Below are 27,619 nucleotides of genomic sequence, written 5' to 3'. Positions count from 1 at the left end.
ATGGAATCCTTTTTTATCACCACATAAATTGATGAGCGCTTTCAATGTGAAATAGTAAGTTGTAACTTACCACTAGGAGCCTTACTTCAGAGCACCTTCTTGCAAGCTGCCGAATCAGTGAATGAGCCTCAGGTAATAAAGGTTTTTCAAGACAAGCCAATAAAGCATAAAGCCACCTTCCCTAAATAGGATTTTAAAAAGTAGTAAGTAGCAAATACTGTACCATAAGTTTAACTTATTTTTTAAAATGTCCAAAGTTGCTCTGCTTATTTGCTATAAACAAATTCATGTAACATTAACTGTATTATGTTTGGATCATTTAGATAGCCAGCTGATGTGTTTTCTTTTTACTACAGACACAGATCATTGGACACTTCACAATACCTTTAGTCCCAAAGAGTTCATTTCAGAGATTCTTACCATAACTGAAGTCCTAACTCATAGGTAGAAAACTACATTAGGATGTGAATAAATCCTTACAAAAATTAAGATACATTTTTTTCCTTTGTCCTTTAGGCAATACACAAGTAATTTTATAATGCTATACTTTGTCCCTGTGTTTATACAAAGGAACTATACTCTAGATGAAATAATGTTCTGAGGGGCACTTGGATGGCCCAGTCAGTGGAGCATGGGACTCTTGATCTCAGGGTTGTGAGTTCAAGCCCCATGCTGGGTGGAGAGATTACGTTAAAAAAAAATCTTTAAAAAATTATGAAAACATGTTTTGATACTTCTGTAAGTACCATGGCAAACTAAATCTAACCCTATCCTCTTTTTTTTTTTTTTTAGTAGGCTCCATGCCCAATGTAGAGCCCAATGCAGAGCTTGAACTCACGACCCTGTCACTGCTGGTTTATTCTTTCTTTCCTGAAACTCTGTGAGAGTATAATTATAGATAAACCCCCAGGACCCAGTCTAGAGTTGGAACTCAATAGGAGCTTAATTAAAATATTTGTGGAATGAATGTTCCATTTTCGATGCACCATAATTTATTTAACCAATTTCCTATTGTTGAGCACTTATGTTTAATTTATTGCTGTTATATAAAAAGTAGTATGATAAATATCCTTGAATGTAAGTTTTAGAGCATCTCTGATTTCTTGGGCTAAATTCTTAGAAATAAAATGGTGGTATCAAAAGGTATGTATGTATATGCACACATAATATTTCTGAGATATAATCAGTAAATTGTACCCCAGAAAAGTTGTATCAAATTGTATTTCCACCAGCAGTGTAGATGACTGAGTTTATTCTGAGCAACACATCACTTTGGAGAAACCTAAAGAATATTAAAACAATGTTTACATAGCAATTCACGCAACAAACTAAATTAGCTCCTCAAGCTACCTCAAATCAGTAAGACTTTTCCTTAAACAAAAGATTCACATCTAGGTTTCTTTTATAAATAGTAAGTGGAATTCTCTTCTACATCAAAAAAGCTATTTTACATTTAAACTTGGCTCAAATTTTTGAGGCTACATTTACTATATATAGCTGGCATACAGGTATTCAAATGGTGCTTAAACCTCTACTGACTAAGATGTATTTATACTGAGAGGCTCCTTTTCTCAAAGTCAGTGAGCACAATGAGGCAATACTAATATGTAAAAAAAACTCAAAATAGCTGAAGGTATTACTTAATACCTTCACATCTGGATGAAAAATATGCTTTTATTTCTCAAAAACAAAAATTAAGTAATCCCAAGTAAAGACATTTAAAAAAAGAGATCCATTTTCCTTTTGCCAGTTTATGACAGGCAAACTTTGTGATACAGGTTTTTACTTTATACACTGATATTCTCAATAGTAGAGTTCTGGTAGTATGGTTAATTGGATAGAGGAAATGAACACTGTTGATTCAATGTTAGACTCAAAAAATTAACTAGGTTAAAATTTAGTGAATCAGTTGTCATTGGTTCAGAAACACTTCAATGGTTCCTCTGGCAAATATAGACACTTTTTGGTAATAAACTCTCTCTAATTAACAGGAAAGCCCAATCATCACCGTCTTCAATGGGTAATCCTCAGATGATTAAAAAAATAAATTCAAAAAAATCTTATAACACAAAGAGCTAAAAAGATAAAAATTAAAGGAAGAGAAGTAGAACAGGTTAGGTAATATTGCTAAAAGATCATTATCAGAGAGAAAGAACGAATATAGAATTTAAAGTTCAATATCCAGATGCCAATGAATAAGTAATATGAATATGAACAAAGTTATCTATTGGAGGTATCACGAATATACCAACAGTGGGAAAAATATTCAGTTTTACTGATATTCAAGGAAATACAAAGTACGTTTACTTTGGAGTACTACTATAAAATCACTAAATCTGAAAACAAACAGAAATTATAAATGTTAGATTGAACCATATGGAAGACTGATGATCAAATGTTTTTAACCTACAAAAATGGCAAATGCACATGGTTTAACTTAAAGTGGAGTTGCAGGGAAAAGTAAAAATCCTTTGCCAATGGCATTATTAACTGGTTCATTCCTTTTGGAAAGCAATCTAGCAGAATGTAATAAAAGTTTACAAAATCTTGATCCAGTAATTCTATTCTAATAATATCCTGAGAAAATAATTAAGTAAACTATGAGACATTAAGACAATGGAAATTATGTGAATGAATTACATTATCATATAGAAATATATATATATATATATGAAATGTGAGCTAAAAAAACCCAGAATGAGTTATACTATTTAAAGACATGTTTGATCAACTGAATCAGAAACACTGACTTTATCTACCTATTTATTTATTTTTATTTATTTACTTTTTAGGTAGGCTCCACACCCAACTTGTGAATTTAAGCCATCATTCAGAGCTTGAACTTACAACCCTGAGATCAAGAACTGAGCTGAGCTCAATGGCTGGATGCTTAACCATGGCTTTGAAATCCAATTCACAAAAGATTATCAAATACCAGTAACAGCAAGCACTGTGTGCCAGGCATTACTCTAAGGATTTTGTATATAGTAACTCTTTGAATCCTCCAATAACCTACGAGCTGTTATTTGCATTTTACAGATAAGGAAACTGGAGCACATAAAGATTCAGTACTTGCTGAAGGGGGACACATAATCCTAACTGGTGGAACTGAGATTTTCACCCCAGCAATCCAGCTATACTGCCCCTCTATAGTTTTATATTCACAGCTCATTTTTCTCCTTCAACAATGGGTCAGTTTGGTGGGCATTACATAAATGAAGTATCTGCTTAGTCCCCTAGTAAGAAATTTTATTATTCTTTGAAGTTAGATTTAATTTTTAGAAACATGTATTTTTTACAGTTAAGGATATTTCCAAGAGTGTACCTGATTCTCCAAAGCTCCCTGTGAAAGCCTAAGATATAATCTTTGCCCTCCAGAAACTTAAGAGTCTGCTGGGAAAAATAAATACACCAACACTGCAATATAATGCACAAGTTTTTAAGCCTGCCTGCCACTCAGCCAAGAGGCTTAGAAAAGTCTCTTCATAAGTATAATGTTCATATTATCACTAAATTTTCATTTCTTGGTTTTATATTTTATTCTTTTAAATCTCTACTATATAACATATATATTTAAGTGGAAAAAATGAATGTTTAAAATCACTGTTTCTGGGGCACCTGGGTGGTTCAGTAGGTTGAGCATACAACTCTTGATTTAGCTCAGGCCTTGACTGATCTCAGGGTCAGGAGTTCAAGCCACATGTTGGGCTCCATGCTGGGCATGGAGCCTACTTAAAAAACAAACAAACACAACACACACACACACACAGAAAATGCATTTCAAATTTCTTTAAGCCAGTACTACTCAAAATGGGATCTCCAGACCAGATATCAGTTGGTGACCTATTTGTTAGTGGACTACAATGAGATAAGTTGCATCTGCCAGAATATAAATCTTTAGTTGACTTTTTTCCAAGGAAAATCTTTCTCAATGAAGGAAGTAGTAAGTTGATATGCATTCTACTGTCAATTCTTTATTTCACTGCAAACAAGCATAGTTTGCATTGTACACATAGTTATGCATACAGATATAACAGATATAATATACATATATAATTACCTTAGAGGTATACTTCATATATAAAATAAGTACATATAATTTTGTTTACATTATGAAAATAAAAAGATGCAATACTACCAATTCTGGAGTAAAGTCTCTTTCTCCAAACCAATTACTCAAATATTCCAAGACACTAGTTACTGTTGCCTAAAGAAAAAGGGGAAAGGGAGGTGGAAGAAATGTATTAATAATAAAACAAAGACAAGTTCAACATAGGTTTCATTGTTTAGTTAGAAAGCAACTCTAATATTTAAGATGGTCCCATTCTTTAGACTTCCAGAGAAAACTGTGACTGTATTTAGTAATTTGGTTAGGTGGCTCACTCAGTGAGAAAAGGCTTTTAGGACAAATATTTTTATGTACTTTCAAGTATCAATATACTGGTTTAAATCCAAGGATTTAGTCTGTACTACTAATTTAGTTTATAAATGCCTGAAAAATTCCACATGCTCTTAAAAATGTCTTTGCATAAATACCTTTAAATTATTTTCATTGAGTCAAGGTAAAAACTCTAAAAAGCAAGTTAGCTGGAGAAAGATCCGTTTTAAAACTATATAGATAGAATTTATTAAACTGTTAAAAATATTCTCTCACTTCTTCAAGTATAGTTGGACACTTAGAAAAATCACTCACTGAATTTAGTATGCCTACTATAGTATTTTTAATGCAAATAATCAAGTAAGTGAAACTATTAGCCAATATATGATTTACAACAGAGTATGACCCTTAAAAAATTTATCTTCCAAGAGCACCCAATGCTATGTGAAGGCAAAACAATCAAATTTTTCATTTGCTCTTTAAATGGGTAACAGAAGGGCAGCCCGGGTGGCTCAGCAGTTTAGTGCTACCTTCAGCCCAGGCGTGATCCTGGAGACCCGGGATCCAGTCCCACATCAGGCTCCCTGCAAGGAGCCTGCTTCTCCCTCTGCCTGTGTCTCTGCCTCTCTCCTCTCCGTGTTTCTCATGAATAAATAAATAAAATCTTTAAAAAATAATAATAAATGGATAACACAATTCTTCATCCTAAAGGAGTAAAGAAGCTTTTGATCCAAGAAATTCTTAATGGGATGTATAGGACATCTGGCACTAGAAATAGCAATCTAACTTTAGTTTTACTTCAAACTCCAGAATGTAAGACTTAAAACTGAAATGTATACAACTGAATAGTTTAGCAACATAATTTAGTATGAGCTCTGGAATTACATCAAATTGGGATTAAAGCCCAGTGTTGCTGTTAGAACTTGCTGAAAAACCACCTGTAAGTCACTTAACCTTCAATTTTGTTTCCTAATCTATAAAAATTGGATGTTAATAATAATTCTCCATATACGGTGGTACTGGGTATTAAATAATAACTGTTAAAGAGGTTAGGACAGGGTCTTACATACTGAAGTATTCAATAAATGTATTCATAAACTCTCATGCACATTGAAAACAAAAGTATACATAGACCCTTATTATTAGATGGATTTTACCTGATTCATTCTGCTAACGATACTAAGCAAGGGAGGAAAACCAATCTGAAAGAAAAATGAGACTGAAATTTACTAAATGGTATTATAAAGGGTGCTTCATTGTTTTCAAACCGGTGAATTTCTTACCACACCGTTATTTAAAAACAAAAAAATGAATAATAGGAAATTCCTTCATTACCCATTATAATAAAAACATTCCATCAACTATTATGTTGATTATTATATCAAAAATATGTTATATCAAAAAGTATTTTGCAATTTGAATATATAAATTTAAAAATAATGACGGGGGGTGCCTGGGTGACTCAGATGGTTAAGCGTCTGCCTTCGGCTCAAGTAATGATCCCAGGGTCCTGGGATACAGCTCCGCGTTGGGCTCCCTGCTCTGCAAGGAGCCTGCTTCTCCCTTTCCCTCTGCCTGCTGCTCCCCCTGCTTGTGCTCTCTGTCAAATAAATAAATAAAATCTTTAAAAAAAAGACTTTAGTAATAAAAATGTTAAAGTATGAAATTTCTTAAACTGACACTATGATACCATTGATATTATGACATTAACATGTTGTATACACTTTTTCAAAATCTTCAGCTAAAGCTAGTATTTTCAGGAATTAAGGGTACTTAACAGTGATTTTTTTTTTCAAGCCTAATCTGATTCAATTAAAAAAGTACTTTAAAGTTCAGTGCTGGGAGCACTCATTATGAAAATAGCACTGACGCAGAGAAAATTAAGAGGACATGCATTAACTCTGCCTCCTTAAATTGTTCTTCCACATGATGTATTTGACGTCTATATATTTTGTAATAACAAGCTAAATAAGTTTTGATTCTTTGTCAAATTAAAACACATTTTGAAATGTAACATCCATTAAGGGTATTACCCAAAAAAACAACAGATTTTAAAAGAAATGGGGCCAAATTAGTTCACTTATAGATCTGAATCTATTTATACCACACCACCATGTGTAAGAGCGCCTATTTTCCCAGACCTTGTTAACAAAGTGTATCAAATCTCTTTTGCCAATGTTATCTGAAATGTAACAGCTCAATGGAGTTATGACTTAACTTGGGCATCTTCTGATATAACAAGAATTCATATTTTTCTTTCTGTGAGCTATTTACATTCTTTGCCTTTTCTGTTTTAATTAGGTTCTTGGTCTTTTAGTGACTTTTGGAATCGTTTTTTGTTTTTTTAAGTAGGGTCCATGCCCAATGTGTGGCTTGAACTCATGACCCTGAGATCAAGACCTGAGCCAAAAACAAGAGCTGGATGTTCAACCTACTGAGCCACCTACGTGTCCTGATTTTTAGAGCTTTTACATTTTTTGGATGAATTACTTTTAAATGAGAAAAACACACATGGTGAGGATAAAAAGCCGCTGGCCACATAATTTATGATTAGAATAAAGCCATGGGAAATTTAAATATATATCTTCAACACTTCATCCCCAGAATACGAATTCTACTAAGCATTTTTAAGCATCTAATTGTCATGTTTTCCTGACTACTCAAAAGTCATAACCCATGCTTAATCATTAAAAAAAAAAAAAAACCATAAAACAAAACCCTGAATTCTATCTAACTCAAAAAATTATCACATAACTAAAATCTAAAAGATATGAAGCCCACCTAAGAAGTCACAGTGCATTGTTTCAGAAACCAGGCTGCAAATTTTTAAGTTAAAGAGCCAATTAGCTAGGTCATAGGTTGGCAAACATTTTCTGTAAAGAACCAGACAGTATTTTTGGCTCTGCAGGCCATACATTGCCTTACTCACCTAGTATTGTTTTAAAAAACACTCTTAGCTCTATACAAAAATAGGCTGCAGTCTAGATTTGGCCTAGGCTGTAGTTTGCAGAATCTTTGTATTAAATCATACACTAAAAGTAGAACCCTTTTTGTTTTGTTTATCCATATTATCATATACCTGCACATAATCGATTCCAGGACCTTCACTTGTAGCTGGTCCAACAGCCCCTTCAGCGCATAACCTTTCACCCAAACAAAATTTTTTCCAGCCTTCTTCATCTTCGGATTTTGGCTAAAAGAAAAAAAAAAAAAGAATTTACTTCTTTCTTTTTAAAATATTTTATTTATTTATTCATGAGAGACAGAGAGAGAGAGTTGGAGACACAGGCAGAGGGAGAAGCAGCCACACTGGGAGCCCAATGTGAGACTTGATCCAGGGACCCCAGGATCACGCCCTGGGCCAAAGGTGCCAAACCGCTGAGCCACCCATGCGTGTCCTTTCTTTTTTTACACTTTATTGAATCATGAAAAAGAAGTAAAGTCCTCCATATTCCCACCACTTCAACAGAAATATAGTACCTGCTATGGGCTGAATTTTGTCCCCTCAAAACTCTTATGTTAAAGTCCTAACCTCCAGTATCTTAGAATGTGACTATATTTGAATAGGGCCTTTATAATAGATGTTAAAATCAGGCTTTTAGGGTGGGTTTTCTTCCAATCTGACCGATGTCATTATGAGAAAAGGAAACTTAGGGGCACCAGGGTGGTCAGTTAAACGTCTGACTCTTTGGTTTAGGCTCCGGTGGTGGTGACTTCAGGCCCCAAGTTGGGCTTCTGCCCCTCCCCGCCCCACCCCTTAGCATGGGCACACTGTCTCTCTCTAAAATAAATAATTTTTTTTTTTAAAGAGGAAATTTAGATATAACAAGAGGCAGTAGAGATGCTTGTGCACATAGATGAAAGACCATGTGAGGACACAGCAAGAAGATGGCTACCTGCAAGTCAAAGAGGCCTCAAGAGGAACCAAACCTACAAACCAACTAATACCTTGATCTTAGACTCCTAGCCTATAGAACTGAGAGAAAATAAATTACTCTTTGCTAAAACACCCAGTCTGTTTTGTTCTGGCAGCCCTAGCAAACTGATACAGTGCTCAAGTGTTACACATTTTGTGGGACGTGTTTAGTTTGGATCACCCTTTAATGGACACTGACAAACAAGGGTTTGTTCAAGAGGGTGATAAAGATGGAAACTGGTAGGGAAAAAAATGCACTAAAAATGCTTACAAAAATGAAGGACGTTTATACCAGGGAAGGAGATGGGATTACATCCTTCACATACTTGGAAAGGCAGTCCAGTCAAAGAAAGAAAAGATTTATTCTATACTTCTAAATTCAGGACCAGTGGGGAGAAGCATTAACAAAACAATTTTTATTTGTACACAACACCTCGCACATTACTTTGTATAGATGTAGTTTTTCCCTCTGAGGAAAAATAGCTTTCATTAGATTCTCAGGACAAACATGAGACCTCTGAAAGTGTAAAACCTATGTACTAGAGCACTGTATATGCCCTTTTCCTTTACTCTATTAGGTCAGAGACTATTTCTATTTTAGGTAACACTGAATACCCTGATTATTAAATATAGCAGGTGCTTAATGATTTATTCATAATAAATTGATTGAATAAATAAGTGTTTATATTTACATGGTTGCTTTAAATAAAATGTCAGAGTACTTTAAAAATTTTTCATTTTAGGGATGCCTGGGTGGCTCAGTGGTTGAGCGTCTGCCTTTGGCTCAGGTCGTGATCCCAGGGTCTTGGGATTGAGTCCCTCATCGGGCTCCCCACAGGGAGCCTGCTTCTCTCTGCCTATGCCTCTCTCTCTCTGTGTGTCTCTCATGAATAAATAAAAATCTTTAAAAACATTTTTTTTCATTTTATTATTTACATAATGTTAACTTTTGCCATGATGAACATGCTATTGCTTTTAATACTCCACTGTTTTGATGGATCATAATTTATTCAATCATTAGGTCATTTACATTTTTGACAAAATTATATTGTTATAATGTTATTGATCCAGCTTCTTTTTGAATTAGTAAGCATTTCCCCAAAAGTCCTTATACTGAGCAAGAAAAAAATGTATCTACTTACCTACCCTCCTTCCCTCTGCCCCCTTTTCCCAGGAGGCCTCACAGCACAATGAAAAGCTTTACAACCAAACTTTGGTTTGAATCTTAACTATACCTTATATGAGTTAAATGATCCTGGGCAAGTGATGTTAGTTCGTTTCACACTCTCCCTAGAGCAGAGTTTTCAAATGGTATGGAGAAGCAAGTAGAGTCCATATACTGAATCTCACAGCTTTCAACTTGTAGTCTAGGGCTATGCAAGCAGCCTCCTCCATTTATCCTAATGTGTCACCATGTAAAAGATATTAGGAAGCACTGCCTAGAGGAAGCTTCTATTTTTTTTTTTTTTAGAGGAAGCTTCTAAAATCTGAAATCTATGAACTACCTGAAAGTATGAACAAAACTGTGTGCCCTGTTGCACACAATTTTTTCCTTTGAAGATAAATAGCTTTTATTTGATTTTCAGGAAGATTATGAGACTCCCCAAAAAGTTAAAAGTATTGTTCTGGAAAAATGTATACATCTCCTCTCCAACTCCCTTTTTTAATTCAGTAGTCCAGATATAACATATTTCCTTAAGTTGAAAATATATTTAAGCTGATAAGGCACAGAAAATACTACTTTTAAGTATGCATGACAAACTTTACTAGGATGTCACTGGTTTTGGCACCATTACCTCACGAGGAAAACCCAATAAGCCTTTATTTGAGCTTTTTGTAAGTACTGAAAATGCATTTATTTTATAAAAAAAGCAATGTCTAGAACCCTTAAAAGTTTATAGAGATGTAACAATTACCTATCCAAAGTCTCTCAAGATGCTATGAATTAAAACTGCCATAAAAATAACTTGCAGGGCAGCCCTGGTGGCTCAGCGGTTTAGCGCCGCCTTCAGTCCAGGGTGTGATCCTGGAGACCCAGGATGGAGTCCCACGTCAGGCTCCCTGCATGGAGCCTGCTTCTCTCTCTGCCTGTATCTCTGCTTCTCTCTCTCTCATGAATAAATAAATAAAATCTTTAAAAAAAAAAAAACTTGCATTATTGATTCTATACTTTAAAGGTTTACATGATGGAATTGTTTTTATTAATTTAGGTCAATGAAAAAGAACAAAAACAACATAGACTAAGTGAATCTTTAAAGACTGGTAGTAAATATGGACTATTTCAAATGGGTACACTCTGTACAACTTAAACAAAGAAACTTACATACCATGGTCACGTTACTGTCTAACTGTTGTGATTTCCAGTGACTTCTATGTCTGATCACACTCTAAAGGAAGAAAAGTTAGGCAAGTGATCTTCAGAGAATGGATAACTGAAAAGAAATAAATTGTGCAATATCCTAGTAATCTTGAAACTTGGGGGGCAGCCCGGGTGGCTCAGCGTTTTAGCGCCACCTTCCGCCCAGGGCCTGATCCTGGAGACCAGGGATCGAGTCCCATGTCAGGCTCCCTGCATGGAGCCTGCTTCTCCCTCTGCCTGTGTCTCTGCCTCTCTCTCTGTATCTTTCATGAATAAATAAATAAAATCTTAAAAAAAAAAAAAAAAAAAAACCTTGGAAAACATGTTTCCAACTATATTATGTCTCATGATTATAATTTGGTTAACTGATTCATAGATATTTTAACTTTATCCTTCAGAATAAGGAATCTTAGGGAGCCTAGGTGGCTCAGTTGGTTAAGCGACTGATTTTAGGTTTTGACTCAGGTCATGATCTCTTGGGTCATGGGATGGAGCCCTGAGTCCCAAGGCGGGGCTCCTCCAGACTGCAGCTCAGCACTCAGCAGGAAATCTGCCTAAGGATTCTCTCCCTCTGTACCTCCCCCCACTCATATGCCTGCCTGCTTGCATGCACTTTCGCTCTCTCAAATAAATAAATCTAAAAAAAAGTATAATGAATCTTATTTTTCCAACTACAGTCTAAGAACAGAAATAATTCTTGAGGGAGAGAGGGGTTTAATTTTTATTTAAAATTCAATTAGTCAACATATATTACATCATTAGTTTCAGATGTAGAGTTCAGGAATTCATTAGCTGCATACAATACCCAGTGCTCATCACATCATAGGCCCTGTTTAAAGCCCACCACCCTATTACCTCATCCTCCCCCTCCCCTTCAGCAACCCTCCGTTTGTTTCCTATAGTTAAGAATCTCTCATGGCTTGTTTCCCTTTCTGATTACTTCCCAATCAGTTTTCCCTCCCTTCCCCTATGATCCTCTGCACTGTTTCTTATATTCCATATGAGTAAAATTAGAACTGTCTTTCTAATGGAAGGGGTTTAATTTGATAAAATGATTAAAGTACGCTCACCTGTCGAACAGATGAAAACTGTGCCACTTGTTGTTGTTGCCACTGAAGTGTGGGAGAATATCCTTCAGGAGCAGGTTGGCATCCTGAAAGCTAGAGATCAGTTCATAAATATTAGAATCGATGTTAGTGTTATAACTAGAACGTCATTCCTCTGCAAAGTAAAAGCACAACCAAGATGAAGAGTAATAAAGTAAATGATTAAGGCTATCTAAGAAAGATACTGTACTCTGCAGATGCCAAAAAGTAGGCCTTTCACTTTACTATTTATGTCCAAGTTTGAACATTAGGAAAAGATCCTTGTGGGGTCACTTCAATAAGAGCAATCTGGAATGGTTCATATTTGGAGTTTCTAAACTAAGAAATCTAAATTATATGAGCCCTGAAGACATAATTTAGTCCTACCTTTCTATAAGAAGACAATTATTTGAAATGAGGAGACATAACCCACATAAAGAATTTGGTATTGGCAGAATGTACTCAAATAATCTAAGACATTTGACTTTACAAAGGCTACTTCAGCTTCCTAAGACAGCACAATAGGTCAAAATACTGCCTTGAAATACATATTGCCTTGAAATAATAGTGTGTTTTTTAAAAGCTAGGTAGATAAGATATTCTCATCCATCAACTAAAAATTTCTGAAAATATGTGAAACATTATAGCATCTGAATTAAAATTTCATAAGAGGAAAAGGACCTATCACAATTTAAAAACTGCTGCTCTCCTTTGACCCTAGGTTAAATAATATGTCCTTAGAGAGACTTTCTGTGACAATTTTAATTGTCAACAGTACAATTGTAAACAAGTAACCTTGTTACTTATTGGTCATATACAGGTTAATTTTCTTCATATCAAGTCAATATAGGTGTGCTTAGGTGGCTCAGTGGTTGAGTGTCTGCCTTTCATTCAGGTCTTGATCCTGGGGTCCTGGGATCAAGTCCTACATCTGGCTCCCTGTAAGGAGCCAGCTTCTCCCTCTGCCTGCGTCTCTACCTCTCTTCTCTGTGTCTCTCATGAATAAATGAAGAAAATCTCAAAAAAAAAAAAGTCATAATATATAATTACTTTGTTTGCTTGTTTACTCTGTATTCCTCAGGAGAATGTAAACTCTGCCAGGGTAGGGATTTTTGTGCCTCATTTTCTATTGTAATCCCAGGGCCTGGCACAACCTAGTCACTTCACAAAAATATTCAAGGTGTGTGTGCAAGTAACTAGAAAAATGTAAGACACCTGAGTTTCTATTCTTAAAAAAACAAAGCCCAAATTCAGAACATGCAATATTGCACTAAATAGCATTAAACACCAATCCAAGAATAATTATGAACAAGACTGGAAAAAGGTTCCTTAAAAATAAAGAATAACGTAAGTAACCTATTTAGAGTTCTTTAGAATTGGATCACAGCCCTGAAGTATGAGGAGTCTCCACGAATGCCAGGGTTACTGGAAACTGCTCTGGGGGCAGTAAATGCCAACTGTCCTTTTGAGGGTTAAAAGTCCAAGCTAATGTTCAATGTCTCAGGAAGTAGTCCAATCTTACATAAATCATAAAGATACTACAGGATACCACAGGAAGGCCACTGAGCTTTCCATTTGGTCGAGGGGAGAGGGGGAGGAAGGGGAGAATCCCCTGCTGGGTAATAAAACTCACAGAAACATTCACACTTTGCTTCCTTTTCAACTTCTTTGGGTCAATCTGAGCTACCACAACATCTGGACATTGAGCTGCTTCGATCCTACAAATAAGTAATAAATGCAAGAAATGTGATTACGGCTGTGCTTTGTTCCTGTGCAGTAAAACGAGCGATCCATTCTACAGTTCTTCACGAAATCAGAAAAAAAAAAAAAAAAAAAAGGAAGCGCAATGCACGTACTACACAAGGTTATTTCCGAAACTAACTGGAAAGCAAGGAAATCCAAAAGCACACATCTTGACACAGGTAAACAGAATTACATTCATAAAAACTCGCCCAGGTAAAGATGTCATCAAGTGATCTTGATTCGACCCTACCTCGCGTGAAAGAGGGAACGGCCACTGAGGCGGGGCTTTATCACACGTAGGTAGGGGTCGAGCTGTGCCCGGGGGCAGAGCGGACGACCAGCCCACCCGCACGGGGCCAAATCACTCACTGGACCCGCCTCAGGTATTCCTGAGGCGTCCTCGGTGGGACGGAGGGATCAAAACTCTCTGTCAAGTCGCACGGTTCCACTGGCAACAGCCTGGGCATCAACTCTTCCACTGCGGATTCTGCTGGCATCCACGCCATGGTTTTTAATCCCGCCAGTCCCCCTTTGGCGCATGCGCCAAGTGCAGGTCACGGCGCAGGCGCAGACCTTAAGTGCCGAGTCTAAGGGGGCGGAGCTTAGGCAGTGTAATTGCGCTTGAGGAAGCCGGCCGGTTGTCCCAGACTTAAGGCTCGGGTGGTGTAAGGAGACGGTGAAGTTTAGTTCCTTGCAGAAGTGGTCCTGAAGTGTTTCTGCGTGTTTCCCTCTGTTCTCTCTCCTAAGGCCAGGGTAAACACTGAGGATTATTAAGCTTTATGCATCTGCAGTAGTAAGGGATCCTTGGATATCTTTTGAATTAATGAACAGTGTTATTGTAATTACCATTTATTGAGCTCTCTCTATATATTTTTAATTGTCTACAAGAAATCCACTTCATTTAGTTGAGCTCTTAAACCCCTGGTAGACATGTCACGTATGTTTCCTCGTTTAGTTTTTACACCAACTCTTTGAAGTAAGTGGTATTATCCTGGTTCTGTAGGGGAGCAAATCGATATAAAGAAGGGTTAAGTACTACAACTGTGACTTTCACTCCCACAGTGAGACAGAGGGTAGAAGAGCCATTTCCAACCCAGATTTATCTGATGCCAAATGAATGAAATATTAATTTTCCAGAGAAATTTCTTGCGCTTGGCTACTTGAAAGATCCCTTTGTATTTGCTGGAAATGAATATTAGTCGTTGAGTAGACATCGCTTTCTTCTTCTTCTTCTTCTTCTTCTTCTTCTTCTTCTTCTTCTTCTTCTTCTTCTTCTTCTTCTTCCTCTTCTTCCTCTTCTTCCTCCTCCTCCTCCTTTTTCTTGAGAGATCTCTTTGTTTAAATGAGTAGTGAAAGGATAAAGCTAATGCCAATACCCAAAAGTTACCATGATTAATCTTAGGGCCAATCTTGTGAGGTAGGTACTATTATCTCCATTTTACAGGTGAGGAAACATGTCAGAAATGGATTAAGTAACTTGTGCTGAGCGACATTCCAAGGAACAATGAAGGTTATATCTGATTCTTTCTAAAGAAGCTCTGAGTAAATATAATTGACTTTTATTTCCTAAGATTATGCTTATTTTTAAAGCTTTTTTTTTTTTTTAAAGCACTGCCTTTAGCTTGCAAGTAATTGATTTCAAAACCAGAATGTAACTTTCTCATTTGAAGATAAAGTGAGGACAGTTCCTGGGTTAAGACCTAAAGGAATTTGTGCTTATGAACTGTAAGTAAACAATTGGGAGATTCAGAAACACACTACTTGACTGCAGTCAAACTAGAAGGTTATTTGGTTAAAAATGTTACTGATTTAGTAATAACTTTGTATGGTGACAGAGGTGGAAACTACACTTATGGAGGTGAGCATTAAAAGTTTGTGTGTATGTGTGTGTGTGTGTGTGTGTGTGTTTAACTGATTTTGGAAGAAACAAAGTTAAAGAGAAATATGGAAACTCTTGCCCCCAAACATTTTGGTAATAATAAAGAAAAGATTAGAAAACGTAAGTGATGACTTCATTTCTGGATTTTCTTACAATTTTTGTGGAGGAGGGGAAACTAATTTGTTAGCAATTTCCACCTATTTTTTGGATAAAAGACCTAGAAGACTACCTACCAAAGGAACAATGCTTAATACTGGATTTCGTGTATAAGTAGGTGGCAGAATTACACATAGATGAAGAAAAAAAAGGAGAAGAACAGTGGGATGGAACAAAGGTTGTCCTTGGAAATAATTATTTTCCAAAAGAAGAGGAGAGTAATAAAGTACATGAATGATTTGAAATGGTTCTAAAATTTTGAATACACAGGAACAAATTCATTCAGGAAAGAGGAAAGTAAGTTAAAAATTTGCAAGGGTTGGGGCACTTAGGTGGCTCAGTGGTTGAACATTTGCCTTTGGCTCATGTTGCGATCCTGGGGTCCTGGGATTAAGTCCCGCATCGGGCTCCCTGCATAGATCCTGCTTCTCCCTCTGCCTGTGTCTCTGCCTTTCTATTCTCTCATGAATAAATAAATAAAATCCTAAATTTTTTTTTTGTTAAGGGTTGCTTTCTGCTAGTGTAGTGGAGTAAGAAAGCTTTGTACTGGGAGACAAAAAGGGAAGGCTTCAGATATGCCCTATTTGGAGGCTGTGGCATGGGAAAGCTGTAGGTTAGATATTGTAGGAGAGGCATAATTTCTCCTCCACACTCTTAGGGTCTCTGGCTAGGCCTAATAATTAAACTGACATAAGACTCCTTAATAGGAGAAAAGCATGCAAATTTTCTTTAGTCTTTCTTTCTTTTTTAAAAAAGATTTTATTTTAGGTCATATATATATACATACATACACATACATATATATGACTATATATATATATGCCATATATATATGCCATTGTCCATTTGTATATTCAATCTCAGCAGGTAGAGGAAAGAGTTTGTTCAGGGAGTTATTACTAGAAGAAATAGGTCATGCTGGAAAAATTGGAAGGAGGTCAATATGGCTGATGCATAAAAAGTATAAGGAATGAATGGTGCTGGACAGGGTTGTGAGAAATGTAGCTGTATATAGTTATGTCTAGAGAACCTTCTTACTGTGTGCTGGGGGCTGTCAATGCCCTCCAACCAAAGACTACCAGAACACTCCTAGAGTCACATGATTATTGACACTAGGGTATGTCTCAGAAGAAGGATACTATAACTTATCATAGGATTTGGGCCTTGGTGATTTGCGGATGGTGGAGCTTTACTGTCAGGAATTGGGTATAATTCTGAGTCTGACTGCTGGTTAAAAACCTATGGGTGATTTTTCATGCTTGACCATAGCAGTTAAAAAGGCTTTCCCTGGGAAGGCTTCACAGGGGGAAACTGCCCTCCTCATACAGACTTGGTGCACACCCCGTGCATTGCAGTCTCTGAAGGGAGTTGCAATTAGATTCAGTCCCTCCTGGCTGGCCATGCTCTTATGCATAGTTGCATTCCTAGCCAGATGTCTTCATTTGGAGATCTCCTTATTGGGAAATTTACCCACTCTCCCAGTACCCAATACTTTACTACTATTACCACCCTTTCCTCCCAACCCATCACAACAGCCTTAGTTCCATAAATCTGCAGAAAACACTGGTTAGGGACTTCCTCAAAAGTGAGATGATCCCCAAGTTTGCACTGATCCACCTGACCCTCAAACAGTGGGAGTGATTAGAAGCTTCACTGTTAATTCTGTTTTGGCTCATTGTTGCTTTAATTGCCTACTTTGACATTTAGCTGCTCAATTATTTCTCTAGCTCATTTGAGCATACAAATTCTGTGATTATATATCTTAATACTTCTTATATAGGAGGTAAAAGGGAAACTAATGGTATAATTGGTAAAGAAGAAGCAGTACTCAAAATAGGTCAGGAAGATATTTGGTCATTTTGTGTCTTGGACAATTTTCTTGATTTGTCTGAGTTCAGACACTAATACAGAGTTGTCTTGTTTTCATCTTGATCCTTCAGGGACACTAAGTGGCCTTGTATGATGTTGGTGTGCTGTGAAATGGTTTATATTCAATAGGAGAATGGCGGGCCTTGCTGTAAATGCCAGCCATACAGCTCCTGACAACAGCTAGGCACAGTTGATAGAGTGAGGCCCATTTCAGGCTCTTAGAATCTGCTTTTCTTTCTCAGGGCTAAACATTTTATCTAGATTATTTCATTTAATCCTTACAATGTATTGTTACCCTAAGTGGTAGGCTTACAATATCTTCACTTTCAGATGACAAAACTGTGGCTCAGAAAATGTAACGGGACATGCCTAGCTCACACAACTAGGAAGTGGATGGAGTTGAGATTCTGTCCTGGGTGGTCAGACTTAATGAGCCATTGTTGTAAATCACTGTGTCACAAGGTACAGCTCAATAAAAATAAGTAGCTAAATAGAGCCTTTAAGACCTATTGGTCACAGGGTAGAGAGAGGCAATAAAAAGATAGATACAAGGAGAATGTAGTCTTTTTTTTTAAGATTTTATTTATTTATTTAAGAAAGAGAGCACATGGGGCAGAGAGTGGTAGAGGGAGAGGGAGAAGCAGACTCCCTCTGAGCAGGGAACCCTGTGCAGGGCTTAATCCCAGGATCCTAAGATTATGACATGAGCTGAAGGCAGATGCTTAACTGACTGAGCCACCCAGGTGCCCAGAGATTCTAGTCTTAGTACACACCCTGTGGGCAGGAGCAGTCTCTTTAATCTCTGTGTCTCTATGTCTCCATCTCTTTATCTGAGACTGCTTTCCTCCAACTTTGGGGTCCAGATCCACAAAGAAGACTACAAAGCTGACTTGATACCAGTAAATCAAGATGAGGGCTAGTTTAATTATAGGACACGAAACAAAACTAAAACTTTATCCCTCTTTTAAAGCAAAAACACAAATCTAGTTCCTCCTTTTGATTACTTCTTTCTTTTTTTATTTTATTTTTATTTTTTATTTTTTAATGTTTTTATACTTCTTTCCTTTTTTAAGACTTCATTTATCTATTAATGAGAGGCAGAGAGACAGAGAGAGAGAGAGAGAGAGAGCAGGCGTAAGAGACAGGCAGAGGGAGAAGCAGGCTCCACACAGGGAGCCCGACGTGGGACTCAATCCCGATCCCGGGTCTCCAGGATCAGGCTCCAGGCTGAAGGCAGCGCTAAACCGCTGAGCCACCCTGCTGCCTAGTTCCTTCCTTTTAAGGTAGAAGTTCCCTTCTCTCCTACATGAGTTTTAATAATTCTTATGTTCTTTACAAATCAAATGAAATATTAATTAAAAAGAAGGGGCACCTCTCTGTTTCAGTTGATAGAGCATGTGACTCTTGATCTCAGGGTTGTGAGTTCGAACCCCATGTTGAGCATGGAACCTACTTAAAAAATAAAATAAAAACCCTGTGTGTATAAAAAGGAAAAAAATCTGTCGGTAGATAACTATGATTTGTTTCTTTGGGTCACTATAAATGGTTTAAGAGTAGATCAAAATATTTCATTTGTTTAGTTTGATTAAATAAACTCTTAGCAATCATTCTGGCATTGGGCAGAGTGGCAGGATGAAGTGATGTTGGAGAATAATACTGATGGGGTGCTCTATGGAATAGAAATGCTTGCTGTTTGAACAAGAGTTAGAAAGTTTAAAGGCAAGTCTTCTCAGCATTTAAAGGGGAAAAGACAAGCATGAAATGGAAACTCAGTGTTGTAGGTTTTAAATGGGCATCAGCGCTTTGTCCTTGGATATACTATTTAACCTCTCTTATCTTTACATTCATTGTCATATACAAGGATTAGACCAATTATCACTAAGGTCTGTTTAAATTTGGATTCTGTAACTCTCATGTGTAATTTATAAGTTAGTCTTATTTGTTATTACTCTGTCTAATGAGATTATAGTAATTGTGTGTGCAGACTACAGCATCTGACACATAATATCCTATATAAATGGACTTGACACACTACTGATGTTGAAAATTTAAAGTTAGAACAATCTGGATTATTGCTTTTTCTAGTGAGTACTACAAAGACAGGTGGTGACATACAATGTCACCATCTGAACAAATGAAAGAGAATCCATGTTAGAAAAAAACCTACAAGCACTTTATTTATACTAGAAAATAGGTTAAACCAAAAAGAAAAAGTACTGGGGAAAGCTCCATCTGGTGGTGGCTGTATAAAATTCCAAGAAATTTACATTACTATATTTTCCTTGACTATCTTCAAAGTTCTGGAATCTTCAGTTTAGAAACATTTGTGGGTTCAGAAGCAGGCAGGAAAATATTGGTTGTTACACATTAACTAGTATTTAAGGTAATTAATGACTGGAAACAAAGTCATAGGGTATTTAGAATACTTGATCCCAGATAATCCCCGGAAAAAAGTTCCAAGGTCAAATATCTTTGGGAAATGTATTTAAATCCTGCACTTAAAGATCCACAGTGAAGATTAGCACATTAAAACCTCTGACAAGTCAAGAGACCTATTTTATACAATTTAACTGGTATTTCCAGACTTTGATTATAGAACCTTTCCTTCTCTCTTGCTGTCTCTCTTTTTAAAGATTCATTTATTTATTTTGTGGGGGTAAGGAGAGACAATGAGAGAGGGAGAGAGAATCTCAAGCAGACTCCCCACTGATTGTGGAACCGAATGCAGGACTGGATCTTATGACCCTGAGGTCAAGACCTGAGCTAAAATCAAGAGTTGAATGCTTAACCAACTGTGCCATCCAGGCACCCCACCCCATTCCCCTCTTTTTTTTAAAAGGAGATAGAAGTTTATTTAATACACTGCAAGGAGCGGTGGGTAGGACAGCAGAGAAGAGGCTGTCTGCCTGTCTCTCTATTTAATATTCTCTGGCATTTTGAGAAATGCCAATTTGAGAAAGTAATGACCTTAGAGTATTGGCTTTTTAAAAAAGAATTTTGTTTATTATAGCATTATCTGCAATAGCCAAATTGTGAAAGAAGCCCAAGTGTCCATTGATAGATGAATGGGTAAAGAAGATGACATATGTGTGTGTGTGTGTGTGTGTATGTATATACAATGGAATATTACATGGCCATAAAAAGGAACAAAATCTTGCCATTTGAAACAAAATGGATGGATCTAGAGAGTATAATGTTAAGTGAAATAAGTCAGAGAAAAACAAATACCATACTATTTCACTCATTTTATTCATATTTCACTCATATGATTTTACTCATATTCATATGAAATCAAGAAACAAAACAAAGAAAAAAAGAGACAAACCAAAAACTAGACTCTTAACTAAAGAAAACAAACAGGGTTATCAGAAGGGTAGTAGTTGAGGGGATGGGTAAAATGGTAAAAGGTATTAAGAGTACACTTATTCTGATGAGCACCAAGTATCGTATGGAATTGTTGAATCACTAAATTGTACACCTGAAACTAATATGATCCTGTATGTTAACTATACTTGAATTAAAAAATTTTTAAATAATTAGAATTATAAAGAATTTTGGGGGGGAACTTATGTCAGATTTTATATTTTTATAGTTAATGTCAAAACAGAAAAATGATCAAATATTTATTTATTACTTATTTAAATCAATTAGCCAACATATAGATCATTAGTTTCAAATGTAGTGTTGAAGAATTTGTCAGTTGTGTATAATACCCAGTGTTCATCACATCACGTGCCCTCCTTAATGCCCATCACCCAGTTACCCCATCTTCCCACCCACCACCCCTTCAGCAACCCTCAGTTTGTTTCCTATAATTAAGAGTCTTTCATGGTTTTTCTCCCTCTCTGATGACTTCGCATTTAGTTTCCCTCCCTTCCTCTATAATCCTTCACATGGTTTCTTATATTCCAGGCAAATAAAACTATATGATAATTGTTTTTCTCTGATTGACTTATATTGCTCCGTGTAATACCATCTATCCTTGGCAATGTAAATGGTAAGTATTTATCCTTTCTGATGGCTGAAAAATATTCCATTGTATAAATTACCACATCATCTTTATCCATTCATCTGTCAATGGACATCTCGGCTCTTTCCACAGTTTGGCTATTGTGGACATTGCTGCTGTAAACATTGGGGTGCAGGTGTGCCTTTGGATCACTATATTTGTGTCTTTGGGGGTAAATTCCTAGTAGTATAGTTGCTGGGTCCTAGAAAGCTCTATTTTTAACTTCTTTAACTTGAGGAACTGTTAAAGAAAAAACTGTTTTCTAGAGTGGCTGCGCCAGCTTGCTTTCCCACCAGCAGTGTAAGAGGGTTCCTCTTTCTCCACATTCTCGCCAACATTTGTTGTTTCCTAACTTGTTAATTTTAACCATTCTGATTGATGTAAGGTGGTATCTCATTGTGGTTTTGATTTGTATTTTCCTGACGCCAAGTGATGTGGAGCATTTTTTCATGTGTCTGTCGGCCATTTGTATGTCTTCTTTGGTGATATGTTCATGACTTCTGTCCATTTCTTGACTGGATTGTTTGTTTTTTTGGTGTTGAGTTTGAGAAGTTCTTTATAGATCTTGAATACTAGCCGTTTATCTGATATGTCATTTGCAAATATCTTCTCCAGTTCGTAGGTTGCCTTTAAGTTGTATTGACTGCTCCCTTTGCTATGCAGAAGCTTTTTATCTTGATAAAGTCCCCAAAATTCCTTTTTGCTTGTTTCCCTTTCCTTTGGGAATGTGTCTAGCAAGAAGTTGCTGTGACCAAGGTCGAAGGTCGAAGAGGTAGCTGACCATGTTTTCCTCTAAGATTTCTATGGATTCCTGTCTCACATTTAGGTCTTTTCATCCATTTTGAGTTTATCTTTGTGTATGGTATAAGAAAATGGTTCAGTTTCATTCTACATGTCGCTGTCCGATTTTCCAGCACCATTTATTGAAGGCATTGTTCCTTTTCCATTGGATATTCTTTCCTGCTTTGTTGAAGATTAGTTGACCATACAGTTGACTGTATGAGAATCCATTTCTGAGTTCTCTATTTTGTTCCTTTGATTTATGTGTCTGTTTTGTGTGATAATACCATACTGTCTGGATGATTATAGCTTTGTAATATAGTTTAAGCCTGGCATTGTGATGCCACCAGCTTTGGTTTTCTTTTTCAACATTCCTCTGGCTGTATGGGGTAATGATAATAGTTTTTTAAAAAGATTTATTTGTTTATTTGAGAATCGTGGAAGGGGCAGAAGGAGAGGGAGGAAGAGTCTCAAGCAGACTCTGCTGCTGAGTGCATAGCCCAACAATAATGTGGGGCTTGATCTCACCATCCTGAGATCATAACCTGAGCTGAAATCAAGTCAGATGCTTAACCGACTGTGCCACCCAGGTGCTCCTAATAATAATAATGATAATAATAATAATAATAATAATAATAATAATAAATGATTGTTTAGGTTTTCATGCTCATTCAAGAACATTTAAGGAACAATTATTTTATGTCAGGATCTATTCAAGGTGGAGTAATTAAAGCAAACAATTATAATCAGTTGCATGTTGGTAAATGTTTAATAAATAGCCTTAAGATTCACATACTAATATCAAATGCCTTGGGCCAAGGATGTGTATAAATTAAGTTAGAAAGCCAGAGAAGTTTGCTTTAGGAGAATCTTCCCTTTCTCCAATTCCTAGTCTAACTCTCCTTTCCCAGGCATTCAAGATGTTTTCCATTCTGTCTCTTCTCTTCCTCAAATCAAAACCTCCTAATTTCCAGTATCCCAAGAAAAATAGTCTTCACCATTTATAATTTGAGTCCAATGGCCTCTTAAATTTTTATAACTTTATATAATTTCATGAGTGATTTATACAGATTAAAGGGATATTCAATAAAGCTGTTATGAAATGAGTAAAGACATAATGGAAAACAATTTTATTAGAAATTTAAATAAGTATCTAAATATATCAAATCCCAATTTTTATTCCACATTTCCTGGTTTTGAAGACATACCCAAAATGGGTGATGTCCTCTGAATGCAACTGTGATGCATGAGTCTGGAACATACCTATCTTACGAATAATGATTGCAGATTTCAAATACATCACTACTATATCCTAGCTAATTGTTATTTCTGGTTCTTCATGCATTTGTATCATCAAAACACAGAACTTGAAGAGTTTTTTGAGAACTTTAAAGGCTCATAATTTTGTTGAAGAGAGGATAACCATCTTCTTTGCTCCCTAAATGCATAACTTTTGTATTTTTAGTTTTATAAATAAGCAAGCAACCCAAAGAATTTAAAAAAAACATTTTAAGAAATATTTTATTTATTTATTTTAGAGAGAGGGAGAGAGCATGCAAAATGGGAGGGATAGAGGGAGCGAGAGAATCCTCATGTAGATGCCCCACTGAGTGCAGATCCTGACAGGGCTTGATCCCATGACCCTGCAGTCACAACCTGAGCTGAAATAAAAAGTCACATACTCAATCGACTGAGCCACCCAGGCACCCCAACCCAAAGAATTTTTAATTTCTAGGTTATCTATATTCTTCCTATCATCTTTGTATACATGACTGCCATTATTAGAATTTGTCCACATAGGTGTCATATCAATTTATCCATATAAACATCATAAAAGATAAAAGAATACTGTTATATGTGCTCATAAGAAAATGAGATTATCCAGATTATTTTTGCAAAATATTGTGTAATCAAGTTGTTCCTTTTGAATGAATAACTGGATGACAATAACATGTTTCTTTTGTGTCCTTAGAAATAATATTAGCTTTTAAAAAAAGGAGGGATACAAACCATAAGAGACTTTTGTTTTTAAGATTTTATTTTATTTGTTCATGACAGAGACAGAGAGAGAAAGAGGCAGAGACACAGGCAGAGGGAGAAGCAGGCCCCATGCAGGGAGCCCAATGTGGGACTTGATTCCAGGTCTCCAGGGATCACAGCCTGGGCTGAAGGCGGCGCTAAACCGCTGAGCCACCAGGGCTGCCCCCATAAGAGACTTTTAACAATACAGAACAGAATGTTGACAGAGGGAGGTGGGTGGGGGTGGGCTACATGGGTGATGGGTATTAAAGAGGGCACTGTGAAAAGCACTGGGTATTGTATATAAGTGATAAATCACTGAATTTTATTCATATTTTCACATAAAATCAGTGAATTTACTGCACTCTATGTTAATTAACTAAAATTTATTTTTTTATTTTTATTTTTATTTTTTTAATTAACTAAAATTTAAATAAAAAATCTAAAAAAACTATCAAAAAAGAAATAATATTAACTCATTGATACTTGAGTTTGAGAAATTCTTCTAGGACATAGTAATCTAAAGATTCACAGTTTAAGATTTCACTATCATTATCAGGGTCTAGACTGCTGTTCTCTGTATCTCTGCATTCATCTTCCAAATTCTGAATTCTTACCTATATTTATTGAAAACTAAAAACATAGTACAGAGAACTTGAAAGATGCTGTAGTATTTTGGGCATTGCAAGAAGAAAATGCAATAGTAATGACCTATTTCACTATTGAGTCCTCTTTGATAATTCTATTGTTCTTCAATTTTCTTGTTATTTTAGTTTTTTTAAAGAAGAGCTTGAGTAATTTATGAGTAAAAAATTCCATGGATGAAGAATTAGCAGAATGTTTTTTTTAAGATTTTGTTTATTTATTCATGAGAGACAGAGAGAGAGAGAGAGAGAGAGAGAGGCAGAGACATAGGCAGAGGGAGAGGGAGAAGCAGGCCCCCCATAGGGAGCCCCATGTAGGATTTGATCCCCCAACTAGGATCACGCCCTGAGCCAAAGGCAGATGCTCAACCACTGAGCCACCCAGGTGTCCCAGAATGTTTCAAGATAGAGAAAAATAATATTACTAAGGTCCCATCATATATTCTAAAATTACAAGAGTCCAATGGACCCATAAGGCAATTGCAAAAAAAATAAGTTTCATTCTATTTTAAAAAATGATTTCTCTATTCTTTGGAAGAACTCTAAGAAAGAATAAAAGTCATGGTCATGAAATATGGATTCTTACATATAGAACTCCAAAAAGAGAAAACTCTAGAAAACTAAAGTTGGGTCCAATAGATCTTGATGCTATATCTGAGGGTTAATCTCAAACTCGTTCATCTTAAAGTTCATAGACAGACATAAATAAATATATTGCCCATCCTAACATCTATTTCATTGTTATAGGGAAGGAAGGCTTTCTTCAGTTAGGAACAAGGGATTTAGGACTTCTTAGGCTTCATTGAGCTGCAAGGCAAAGATGCATTTCTGGGGGGACCATAAAATGAATGCAATTATCAAAGGTGCTATACTTTGGTTTATTCTTTACTGAATTCCAGGTACCGTGTGGGTCCTCTCACCTATGTCTATTGACCCTACTCATTCTTGGATCTTGCTTCTTTTTGTGAATGTCCTTATTTTACCTTTTTACCATTGCCCACAGCTGTTTACTTGCTGCGCTTTCAGTCAAGAATCCTCATTAAGGTAGCATCCTGAACTCACTTTATTTGCAGGCCTACACTGAATTTTGATGTTTGATTCCCATTTCCTCTTCAGGATTGTATTCAAATTTGACAAGCAGAAAGCATCCTCTTCTACCTTACAAACAGCCTTAGCATACATATTATAGGTAGAGAATATATATTTTGTGCACATCTTATTTCTCAACTATAATGGAGAACAAGGATTTGATCTTTTTTCCTACTCCTTAAAATGCTTATAAAGCTAAACTTGACAAGAGTTTTGGTGTTGTCATATCTGGAGTTAATTCCATGAGCAACCCCTCACTTAAGGATGGGGTGCCTGAGACCGCCAAGCTCTAATGTCTTTCCAACCTGTTTCTATTTTTTTTTTCAAATTTTTAAAAATGTTTATTTCCAGATTCCCAAAGAAATCACCATCTCTAAGGTGTCGAGTCCTTCTGAATTTTGAAATTTAAATTGCCAAATTGCTCTACTAAACATTATACAGATTCACACTCCCACCTGTAGGGATATGTACTCTCTACTACACTGTAATTAGTGCTAGATGTTATATTTAAAAAAAAACAAAACTGTTTAATTATGTAGGATTTTTCTCTCATAATTACTTTATTTGGCAATTCTGATTATTAGGCTGGGCATTAATTTCATGTTTATTAATCATGTATTATTTTTTTAAATTTATTATTGGTGTTCAATTTACTAACATACAGAATAACCCCCAGTGCCCGTCACCCATTCACTCCCACCCCACGCCCTCCTCCCCTTCTACCACCCCTAGTTCGTTTCCCAGAGTTAGCAGTCTTTACGTTCTGTCTCCCTTTCTGATATTTCCCACACATTTCTTCTCCCTTCCCTTATTTTCCCTTTCACTATTATTTATATTCCCCAAATGAATGAGAACATATAATGTTTGTCCTTCTCCGACTGACTTACTTCACTCAGCTCCAACCTGTTTCTAGTTCTCCCAGTTTGCTCAGCTGTTTTCTTTGCAAGAGAAGCAGAAAAGGCGTTAAGATTAATCAGCGAGAGGGATCCCTGGGTGGCGCAGCGGTTTGGCGCCTGCCTTTGGCCCAGGGCGCGATCCCGGATACCCGGGATCGAATCCCATGTTGGGTTCCCGGTGCATGGAGCCTGCTTCTCCCTCTGCCTGTGTCTCTGCCTCCTCTTTCTCTGTGACTATCATAAATAAATAAAAATTTGAAAACTAAAACTTGAACCCAAAATTAAAAAAAAAAAAGATTAATCAGCGAGAGATTGTAGTGGTGAGGAGGAGGGATGGCACATGCAGTGTAGGAGAAAAGAGGTGGACTGTCTAGGAATACAAAAATCCAACGTACAGGCCAGGGATTTTGGCCGGCTCTGCCTATGTCATATCACCAGCATTGCTACTGTACCTGGCACATGGGCGTGTTCTGTAAATAGTTGTTGTACTATGTGAAAAAACGAACTTTTAACTTTTTTTTTTTTTTTTTTTTTTTTTAGGGGAGATGTGATTTTGTGGTTCTAGGAGTCAATTGGGGCCCTACAGGAGAGAACGTCCTCTTACCCGACGCGCTTCTCTCTGAGAGTTGAGTCTGAAAGGGAACAGAAGTTCCCACCCTGGCCTGCAGCCCTTAGGGATTGGGATCTGACGTGGCTCCGGGGAACCGGTTAAGGCGCTCCAATTCCCCAGGGGTCCTTTTCCCTCCGAGCGGTCCCCACCTAGGTTAGCCCCGCCCCAGGTCGGTGCACGCCCCTTC

General features: G+C 36.7%; 1 protein-coding gene and 2 long non-coding RNA genes across 12 annotated transcripts in view; 1 reads left to right on the top strand and 2 right to left on the bottom strand.

The window, feature by feature from the left end:
• The window catches only part of GEMIN2 (gem nuclear organelle associated protein 2), a 22,797-nt gene extending 8,737 nt beyond the window's left edge, over positions 1-14,060 (bottom strand). For 3 of the 10 annotated variants that reach the window (XR_003134871.3, XM_049113074.1, XM_049113073.1), the window contains exons 1-8: positions 13,851-14,040; positions 13,372-13,456; positions 11,724-11,813; positions 10,622-10,681; positions 7,458-7,571; positions 5,536-5,580; positions 4,139-4,207; positions 71-181 (exon numbers count right to left, since the gene is read on the bottom strand). Coding sequence is in view for 9 of the 10 variants with exons in the window: in XM_049113074.1 (XP_048969031.1) it covers positions 71-181; positions 4,139-4,207; positions 5,536-5,580; positions 7,458-7,571; positions 10,622-10,681; positions 11,724-11,813; positions 13,372-13,456; positions 13,851-13,987 (711 nt within the window). In the remaining variant the exon portion in view is untranslated. Of the gene's footprint in view, positions 1-70; positions 182-4,138; positions 4,208-5,535; positions 5,581-7,457; positions 7,572-10,621; positions 10,682-11,723; positions 11,814-13,371; positions 13,457-13,850 lie in introns of all 10 variants that reach the window. The other 7 variants (XM_025442931.3, XM_035720177.2, XM_035720178.2 and 4 more) reach the window with 7 other exon arrangements.
• Positions 14,044-27,619, top strand: LOC118355572 (uncharacterized). Its single transcript, XR_004818295.2, has 3 exons — positions 14,044-14,234; positions 15,091-15,206; positions 27,363-27,619. It is a non-coding gene; the product is annotated as an uncharacterized LOC118355572 (long non-coding RNA).
• Positions 23,714-27,596, bottom strand: LOC118355571 (uncharacterized). Its single transcript, XR_004818294.2, has 3 exons — positions 27,427-27,596; positions 26,814-26,864; positions 23,714-23,835 (listed from the first exon to the last, which is right to left on the bottom strand). It is a non-coding gene; the product is annotated as an uncharacterized LOC118355571 (long non-coding RNA).

Source organism: Canis lupus, chromosome 8 (assembly GCF_003254725.2).
Source record: "Canis lupus dingo isolate Sandy chromosome 8, ASM325472v2, whole genome shotgun sequence".
Lineage (NCBI taxonomy): Eukaryota > Metazoa > Chordata > Mammalia > Carnivora > Canidae > Canis > Canis lupus.
Note: the sequence above shows the minus strand (reverse complement) of the source record. Positions and strands in the feature narration are given on the sequence as shown.